General features: G+C 36.2%; 1 protein-coding gene across 1 annotated transcript in view; it reads right to left on the reverse strand.

Annotated features, from left to right (window-relative positions):
* LOC122409683 (uncharacterized) overlaps positions 1–10,558 on the reverse strand; it is a 30,515-nt gene extending 19,957 nt beyond the window's left edge. Inside the window, exons 1-3 of the mRNA XM_043417411.1 lie at positions 7,875–10,558; positions 5,909–6,221; positions 739–1,006 (exon numbers count right to left, since the gene is read on the reverse strand). Of these exons, the coding sequence (XP_043273346.1) occupies positions 739–1,006; positions 5,909–5,928 (288 nt within the window). The 5' untranslated portion in view covers positions 5,929–6,221; positions 7,875–10,558. The remainder of the gene's footprint in view (positions 1–738; positions 1,007–5,908; positions 6,222–7,874) is intronic.
* Between the last annotated feature and the right edge of the window lie 85 nt (positions 10,559–10,643).

A 10,643-nucleotide genomic window follows, 5' to 3' on the forward strand; every position in this document is an offset into this window, starting at 1 on the left:
TGCACGAATGTGTTACCGGGTTAATACAGGTTCATGGATTTTTCACGATATATCCGCAAATACTGAAACTTTGGTTTGAATTTAACCGACTGGTTTTCTCATAAGGAGACTTGAAATAAAATTATCGATAACACAACAGAAAACTTAACTGAGTTAAGCAATCTTGGGCGAGGTCAATACTTGGTTGGATAACCACTGGGTCATGCACCGGCTCCTGCATCGATTATTAAGCAGAAGGTAGTTTTTCTGAATTTTCGATAGAATTGAAAGAGAGAAAATAATAGTATCGTACGTAGATAAAACGAATGATGTAAATTCTCGCGAGGCCGACGAGCAAGGTCATATCGCTGAATGGAATTACCAATACAAACTGCCATTTATGCAACGGAGACGTTCTCCGACGTTATGTGAGTATGCCAAAAATAAAATTTGTCATACGTTTAAATTGATCATTTGAAAAAAAAAAAATGAGCTGATGGAGTCTTATTCTAATCGTCGGCGGGAATGCTCGAAATGTTCAAAAACCGTTATTAACTTTGCTAATGGTCGAAATGAATTTGAATGATCATTCAGGATTCGGAGATGCCAGAATTGAAAATTATCATGTTGGGACAAAAATTATATACCCACAATTTTTTGTCTACAGATTATTCTGGTTTGAACGCCGATCCGAATCTCGTCGATCACGCTAGATTTTTGCAACAATTTAATGAAATAAATATCAGAGTAAATGTATACCTGACTCTCGATGTCGGAGACTTCTTGTCGATAGATGAGGATGTCATGGAGGGTATTTGCCGTTTGTACTATGAGAGCTAGTATCGGTATGAAGGGTAGAACGAGCATCTGGAGGAGTTGAATTCGTCGTCCGCGTCGATGAGCCGGATCGGTTGCCCGAGCCCAACAGGATTTTTTCCTACTAGATTTTGTTCCTGATACATCATCCGAAGAAAGACTCCTTACAGAGCTGACTTCGGCCAGGCATGACCCGTTGCGCGGTGACATACTGTAAGTCATCGGAATCATCAACGTTAATTAAAACAAACATTGATTTCTCATTACGTGTATGGCGTTCGCATCATTAATTTTATTCCCCATTCAAATTAAAAGGAGAAAAAAACTGCGTCTCACTCTTTCAAAGTGAAGCAGAAAGCGTTTGAATTATATCAACATTTTAATGGATCGTAAAAATAATTAATGCTACGAAGACAAATAGTATGTTCTAATCGAAATATTTAAGCAATATTGGTCACAGCTCTGATTGGGTCTTCCTTTGATCATCGTGAGACCTCCATTTACCATCACGACAAAGACGACGGTCACCCTGACAGGGTTGATCGAGCGTTGTGTGCTATGGATACAGTTATGGAAAAAGTACCCAAAGCATTGGACTTCATATACCTATAGATGTTTCGGTCACATAATCAATAATCTATTTTCCGGTTCCACAGTCTCCGTGAAGAGTCTCGTACGTTTTATACTGTCTAGCAGAATTACCGTTTTTTACTTACACCGAACTTTTACAGTGAGCAGAGAAAACAATCATATTTATACAGAACGTTGACGTACCGATCCGAGTAAAGAAAAAATACTTTAAACACTCGGTTACTATTCGAGGCACTGTTGTTTTTGTTTTAATGTCTATATGGCTTTATTGCCAAAATCCAATGCGCGGTCGAAATCGTCTTTATAGTTTCTAAAGGACTTCCTCTCATGCATGAAAATATTTCAGTTTTGAGATCGAAAACATCTTGAACGGTGAATAATCTTTCGAAAATTGTGAGCGGCATGACGAAGCAGTGCCTTGAACATGTTTTCTGAGTTTTTTAAAAGTCCTTAAAAAATATGTTCGCCGAGGTAACTACAGTGATTTCAGAAAATCAAAAAATACCATAGTAGAGAAAAGTAAGATCTATATTGCATGATTTTCTTACTTGGCATCGTAATGCCCGATCTTTTGAAGCTATACATTCATTGAAGCAACCTTTTCTAACTCGTGTAAAATAAGATAGATTTTTAAAAAATGAACTAAATGGAACTTCAATCGTATCGGCCCAAGAGAAATCCACCTTCTTTTGCCTCTTGAATAGTCCCTTGATTCTTACGAATCGAGGCCTTGGGATTAAATTACAAGCCTTCTCATGTACAAAGTCATTTGCTCCGATGATACTTTTTCTTCTCTTTTTTTTTCTACGAGTGCTAATCATCGAAGCAGGTTCATTCTATGGAACCAGAAAAACGCATTTTCGCACAATAAAAGACCTCGACCTCTTTCGTTCAGAAATTTGTTCGCGAGACTTTGTGGATTCAGAACGGAGTATAACTTTACTCACATTTTTTACTATCCTATTTGAAATGCAGTGAATTTATTATATCCTCGTGTTCCATATAGCTATGTCTAGGGAAAATGCAAATAACCTTGCCAACTTTTCTCGATGTTTTCCATCGATGTGAAAAATTGCCAGAGCTGCATTTATCTTCAGAAACTCTGATAAAAATAATGTTACCGAGTTTTCCGAAAATCCGAGATATCCAAATCGATAAACGAACTGTTTTTATGCCCAAAGTTACATCGAATTTGTATGTTTTTTTTTTTTTTGAGAGTTGAGTTACTCAACTCGGAGAATGCAAAATTTAGTATTATAATGATTCAGTCGCCTCGGTCATTCCAGCTGATTGGTACCATAGTAATTCACATTTCCCATTAGTTAGAAATGAGCTGAGCAAACGTTGTTAGCTTTGAATATACATGAGATTGCATTGAATATATATTAAAAGCGTTGATGAATTCGTCCGATTGAAAAACAATGAAAGAACGGCAAATGGCTGCAAGTAGAATTTCATTTAAATATTTGATATATTTTTTGAAGCTTGAAGCTCTCCGATTTGTTTGCTCGAAAACTGGTGAACATTATATAGTAGTCTAAAAACTTTTATTGTCAATCATCCGTTCACAGTATATTATAACGAAGCACACTATATACACTGCACATCGATTACATGTAGGTACACATGGTAGCACCATGAAGGTACTCTAAGTACAAGGGAGGAGAGAAGAGTTTCAGGAAGCAGCATCAAACAAAGTCTAATATACTCCTGCATAATCTCTCCTCTCTATCGTCCCTCTTCGGACGACGCAGTAACTTACAGACGCTCATTTGTAGCAGAAATTCCACGTAATTAATATCTTATTATTTTTTTACGTCTCCACTTAATTTGCGGATACGAGTGTTGATTATCTGGCTGCAAATTATTTGGCCTTATGAATACGCGAAACAGCAGATGAAAATAAAGTTGTTTATACCCAATGCGAGTAGTTGATTATATTTTTTAGCAGCAGAAATTGATCTATATTTTTCTAAATTATCAAAGGATAACCGGTATAAGAATATCCAAAATTCCCATAGAGTATAAAAAAAAAAACGAAAAACGATTTCAAAGTGAACGAAACAAAATGGTGATTTTTACCCAGTGGTTCACTAATATTTGCTTACTAAGTCAAGGCGTATGACAGTAAACACTGATCAAAGGTAAGTGAGTGTCTGTGTTTGTAAGCTCTTTGGTTTCATTAGCCACGGTCCATTTCGCTAACATCTATATCAAAGGATAACAGGAAGAGAATCGATAAAAATGAAACCTAATAACAAAGTGGAATGCCTGAGTATCTCAAAGGTGCGTTGAATGAAAATAACATTAGTACTACCTTTTAATTCCTCAATCCATATAGATCATCTTACAACATGGCAGTTAAATAACTGCACTAATAAACTTCCTCGATATATTTCTGTTGTGAATGTTATCCTGTCATCAAATAATAAAAATTCGTGCCGCGTTTAAGTCAAGTCTCAAATTCCAAAGTGGTAAATTCTTTAATTCGATGCATTGACCCCATGAATGCACAATACACATGAAACAGCTTCTATTCTTCGATCTCTCTCTCTCTCTCTCGAATGAAGTTTGAATTTATTCCTGACGCTACTGTTTGAACCTCTCAAGGGTATTAATAAAATACAATTTAGTGGGCTGTCGAAGAAATTTTTTGCGACAACGATGAGACGAGAGTTACATTCTCGCTCGGTCGAGCGAACGATCGAAGTATATCACGTAATACAACAGCGTTGACGGGGGTGTTATATATACTGTATAAGGGAGTAGATAGTAGATCGAGTATAAAATGATAGCAGATTCTCGGCGCACACGCTGCTCCAATTAATTGTGCTCCCGTGCACGAACGACAGGGCGTACTACGATTTTCTACTGTATATATACATGATGTTCTCCGTTTAAAATCATATTCGCCTAACTAAATGGTCCTATATTATTTTATAAAATTGATATATCTATCTATATATGAAAGTCAATAAAATCGCATCACAGTCGCGAGGGTTTCTAAGCTTGTTTCATGATCACGATCAGCTTGATCTTATAGCGATGTTATCGCCGAGTGATTCGACACAGGATTTCTATATAGCATTTCTCGAATAAATCATAAGAGTTGAAACGTAATGGCGTAAATTTGAGCAAATACAAATGAGGCCAATATTTATTAAAATAGCTAATATAATGGAATATTTGACTCGCAATAGCCCATGCAGTTTTCCTCTTTTTGTCCCTTCTGACTCTCCTCTCATGGAGGAAGCTAGAGAGAGGTCTCTCTGTGACGGCGAAATCCCCTCGAGCTATGAGAGCCTGCCAGACCATTAGATTACAAATATGGAGGTCCGGTAAGAGCTTAATCGTATATAAATATAATGGTTAGGGTGGGACTGTCGATGTATCATTATTGCCAAAATCAATTCAAATCGAAAATTTATTTATCCAATTACTATACCCACACGCACCCAATGAATCATTGATGATAAACAAACTATTAAAGACTGTGAATAAAAAAAAGGTGTTCAAATAATTTTTATTGGAATTCTCCCATTCATTGCGCAAATCATTCATCGTAATGGAGCTATACCGCAACGTCGTCCATTGATATTCCGTATTAAAATAATTGTGTCGCTGTTTTTAATCCTGTTTTATTCGAACGCTGGAACGGCTACTAGAAGATAAAGCATGATCGTTAAATTCGATTACGCTGGATCAGGGGAAACAACTGTATCCCGTGGTATAATTGTTAAGTGAATTCATTCGGAGGTGCTAAGGTCGTTCGATAAATTACCGGAATCGGCTTAGCGAAGGGTGTAAATCTTCATTATCGAGGCGTACGATGGATGTACGAGTACCAGGATCGGGCGTATATGTGTGCATACATACATGTAGAAGAATGTACTCAAACATACAAAGTGTGGACTACTACGGGACATCGAGATCCATAAAACAATATTAGAGATAATGTTACAATAAAGGCACGGAAGATAATAACGGTTTCTACCCGATACATCAATGCGAACAAATTGTATTATTATTGTATCATAAAAAACATACTCGATCATCGTTACGTTACGTTTGTCTTTTCATATTTATTCGAATTTTTTCAATTCCCATCTCAAACAACGATCCTTGTAATTTTTATAATGTTACCATGTCATTGCACGAAGGAAATTTTATTCGAACAATTACTTGTTTTTGTGAACGTCTTCTTTATCATTTCAATGATGTCGCCTGGCAATTATTTGCCATTATTTCGACTTTGTAGAATCTTTCTCAATATTTATCATGCAATTTAATAAAAATGTATACTAGCATCCCCTTAGTAATCGTTCTTAATATGTTGATATTGGCTAACATTAATCCTTTTGTGTTCCAACCGAACATTTTTTTTTTAACATGTATAATGATTTTTTTGTTTCAAGTAGTTCCATTATACGATGAAACCACTTGTAATGGGCTTGCTGGCTAATACAACGTACTTTGAATATTGTTCATGGTAACCATAATTGATATTTATTGTTATACTTACTCGTCGTGGATAGTGAGCATGCCTCAAGCCGATGACGGCGGGGGCGATGCCACCGCAAATTCGTACAATTTGATTTGACGCTCAGCACCTCTTGTAATTCCTAACGACTCTCTGGTTACTTTACAAGATGTATATATATATATATATATTTGCGGATGTGCGCGTGTACAAACGGACAGAAATCAGTCGTATTATCTCATAGAGATGACCAAAGACGATGAGAAGCAGAGGCTTGCCGTACCCGGTTGTCCATTCAGTCTTGACACAAAGATTCGTTCACGGGACAGGGGTAAAATCATCTCAACGGCTATTACTACAAACACCCATACATTAGATTAGAAAATATCTCATATGTGCGCGTGAGATATTGATACGAGTGAATTGCGTTGGTATATATGGGAAACAAGCAGTTACGTTTTCTTAAACATTTTTATTTTCCCCGTGCCTTTCTATACGAAAACACTAAAGCTGGGAGCATTTTTTTCTATTCAAAAGATTCACGAATCTGGTTTTTTCATGTAAGGTATTTCTTTGTTTCATTTATCGTTATATTTCAGCGATTATATTGTAATTGTAACGAATGTTATTATCGAATACAAGAATTTGGAAAATCTGTTCGAGTCGAATCGAAGCTGTGAAATTTTTCATTCATTTTAATTCTTATGAGCAATATGCAACGGACATTGGACACATTCTACGGTGAGGTTGCCAAAGTGTCAAAAATGACTGAACTGGAACAAGAAGTAAGTTCAATGAGGTTCAGCCGCGTTTTCTTCAAATAATTGAACAATTTGATACGACGAAGGCATCGAATTTTTCACATAAATCGATATTTCAAGTCCTTATTTCGTTTCATTTTTGTTTTAATCGATCGGATAAAATTTGAATTTCATTTTAAAAATAATTTCTCCTTCCAAAGTTCCATGAATTTTGTATTCCGTTCAGTATTTATTTATGATTCAATTGACGTTGGAATTGAAAACAGTGCGAAAAGCGAAAAATATAAATTCGGGGCAACAAGTTATGGATAGGTGAATTGCAACGGTAATCAATACGTATAGTTACCGTTGAGCGATATTAATTAATACGAATGGGTTCAGGCTACTTCAATTAACATGGTCATACGATTTATCGTTGCAGCCGCGAGTAAGGTTTGAGTGGAAAGTTCAAAGATCTCGTAATGACAAACTTACGATTGAAAACTAGATGCAATAAAGGCACGTGTTTCTTTCACTTTATCATCTTATTCATCTCAAATTTCTAAATAAAAATAGTAACGAATTAAATGAGTTTTAGTATATTCCATTACGAGACGAGTGAAGGATGAATTCGAATAGATTTTAAAGATTTTTCAACTTCTGTGATCCTGAATAAGAAAAAGCAAAGAGTGAAGGAGAAATATAATCATTATCCTTATTCCAGCAAAAAATGAACGCGCGTTCACCGCTGGAGAATAAAAATATACTTCAAATAAATGAAACAAAGAAAGCTTATGGTGTAATAAAACTGTCAGCGGATTAAACGATCGTGACTCTATAGAACGTTCGTGTTAGTGTCACGAGGATTGAAATCAATTTTGGTTTATTATATACAATAAAACAATGTGATTTTCCATTCACAAGGTCAAAGGCTCATCTTCACCTCGAACAATTCAAAGTTCAGCGACCGTTGAAACGAACCATCAATTAACATCATATCACACAGAGTGTAAAGTGACAAGGCATGCGAGTGATAAAGTCACAAGTCCAATTGTACAAGGATATTTTTTTTTTCAACGAACCAACAACTTTATTTTTAAATAAAAAAAATTTGGAGGAGAACAAATCTACTGACAATGAGATACAAATTCTATGCCGTTGAACGACCAAACATTTTTCTGAATAAATCAATGTATCGAGTTACATCAACTTGGCAATAAACGAGAAGGGTTAAGGAAACATTGATATATTATTTTTCAAGTTCTTACGCGTTTTCTTTTTTTTATATACCAAATCGACGAGTATCACGAGTTGATGTGAAAAAGATTTTCGAATAAATGGACAATTCTGTTTCAAAATCGCACAGTTGTAAAACAAATTCTTTTCCGTTCGGGTCACGTTCGATGAATATTTGTTGCAGTATTAGGACAATCGCGATATAGATTGGAGTTTTTTTCTCCAAAACTCGAGAGCAGCTAACAGGTGTTTGCTCGTGGAGTGCGCGATCTCATACTGAAAGCTCTAGCGAGAAGCGATAGGAGGTTCGAGGGCCAATGCCGAGCGAAAGGGAAGAGAGAGAGAGAGAGAGGGAGGAGAATAGAAAGAGATTCACGGGAGAAAAATAACGAGGACAGTAGATGAACTTTTCTCTTTATCGCGCGCATGAACTATTCAAGTAATCATGCATAATCTTTAAAAAAAAAGCTCAAAACTTAGTAAAATTCCATACTAAGGATATATCAGTTTTTCATTTAATGCTCACCATGCATGATATTTTGGTAAAAATACATTGCACTTTTGACATTATATTTTCTTTGTATCATCGAACGAAACAAACGTGAAATACAATAGCGACGAAAAAAGGGAAAATTTTGAAAAACTTCAACCCATTTTTGTCTCATTGTTGGAGGAAAAATCGGTTGATTTAAAAAAATATATTGAGTTAAAGAAAAAGGACGATTGAAAAATAGATATTTGGGTTTGTCACGTAACAAGCAAATTCGCAAAGTTGTTGTCAAAATCATCAATTGAAGGAGATGTAAAATTAAAAATAAGGTTTTTCAATGACAGATAGATTTTTAAGTAACCAGGTTTTATCTGGAACGGATATCGAAGTTTATCGGTGACGTTGAAACCTTACCAAAAAAATTTAATTTAAAATATATTAATTCAAGCAGTCAACGCTATGAATTTCGAAATGAATTACTTGAGCGGAAAAAAAACCACCGAGAATGCTTGAGGCTTTCGTTCTTACATGTGGTTCGGAACCGGGCCGGAACAAAACAGTTCACTAATTGGCCCACTCTGTCAACGTTAACTAACTCAACGAGAATGAAACTCATTTTGTTCGCTTCGGCATATTTCAACACTTGCCGTCCTTCCGCGTCAACGTTGAAAGGATTTTTCTTTTCTATTTTAGCTTTTTTTTTCGTTTTTCCGTAGCGCCTTCTTTATTCGTAAAAGTAAAACTCTTTAGACTATGGTGCATGGCTATAATTGCATTGCATGTTCCTCATTTCTGTATGAAAAGAGCTTAGCCCAACAAACTGACCAAAAGACTGCGAAGACATAATTATACAGGCAAAAAATCAAATTCTAAATATTGTCCATATAGAAAAATGTATTTTCAAGTTCCAGGCTTGATTGTAACCCTCACATCACGCAGTTGTGTAGAAGATGATAATTACGTAAATTATTAAATAATTTAAATTGGAAAGATTAGTCAACTGAGAGCACGCAATAATCATACAATAATGATAAGCGACGTTTTCAAGACGAGAATTTGATAACTGTTAACAACGAAACGAGGGAGGTAAAAAAATGTGAAAAAATGTTACGTGTGTCATGGGAGGTGGGTATAGGAGGTATACGAACAGTTTGCAAAGTTATAAGCGAATAGGTATACTGGAGAGAGTGTCGCCGAGTTGGACGAAATGACTCGTGTACGGTACGGGGGTGTCTACCGTAGTATACGAGTGAAGGCAAAAAACGGTTCGACGGTGCGGACGTTTAGAGAGTTTACTTTTTATGCGCTACCCTTTTGTCGTTCGCGTGAGCCCTCGCTCGTATCCCTGTCGGCCATTTGCGTCATAGTCGCGATGTTTCATAATATTTTATTTTTTCTCCCTCAATAGGCACATTCAACTGTATCAAATCTTTTTTCTTCCTGTACTATTCTCCTATCCGACATGAATAATTTATCAGTGAACCATTGTCGCCGTCATCTGACATAGAATATAAATTTTATGCTATAAAAATATGCTGTACATTTTTATGGCAGATTATCAAAATTTTTCTATTGCCATTGACAAAAAAGTACGATGATTATTGTACTTGAAGACAAATCTATAAAGTCCCCTGTCAGTTGCCATTTGAGTAATTTATGTCGATCACGCCAAGTTTTCTAATATCCTGCAATAATAGTATCAGGATGATCACCGAATTAAAACTGAGCTCATCACGAAATACGAGCACCAAAACGTACCGTAATTAGTAATTATTGAAATAGTAGTAGCAATGGATGCGCGCATAGTTGACCTCGAGCGAGGACAGTACTTGGATTGGTGAACGCTTATCCAGGCACTGGTCCGCTCATCAATCATTTCGCGGAAGCAGGCAGTTTTTTTGAGTTTCTCATGCTGGTCTCTTCCGATTCAACCGGCGGAAACTCAGTCAAAATATAGCCACTGTCGTCGTTTGGGTTTCCCAGGTTTCCTTAGTCAACGGTGCAAATACGTATGGCAGCATATTACGAAAGAGTGACTATATAAGCAACACTTGTCAGGGGATCTTACAGGAACAGGAAGAGGAAGAGAAACTTTAGCAGTGAAGTAAGGGGGAAAAATAGGGTCACAGTGATGGCGAATGAGCTCGTAAAACCCCGCCGGGAACAAAAGAAATGTTATTCACCAAATATAGAAAGAAATAAAGAGCTACCGACAAAACATGCAAAATTATTGAAAGAACCGGTAATATACTAGAGGAAAATCAATAATTAATTTTCTAGTCGTACAACTAGGAGTAACGTATCAATAAAT

The sequence above is a fragment of the Venturia canescens genome, chromosome 4 (assembly GCF_019457755.1).
Source record: "Venturia canescens isolate UGA chromosome 4, ASM1945775v1, whole genome shotgun sequence".
NCBI lineage: Eukaryota > Metazoa > Arthropoda > Insecta > Hymenoptera > Ichneumonidae > Venturia > Venturia canescens.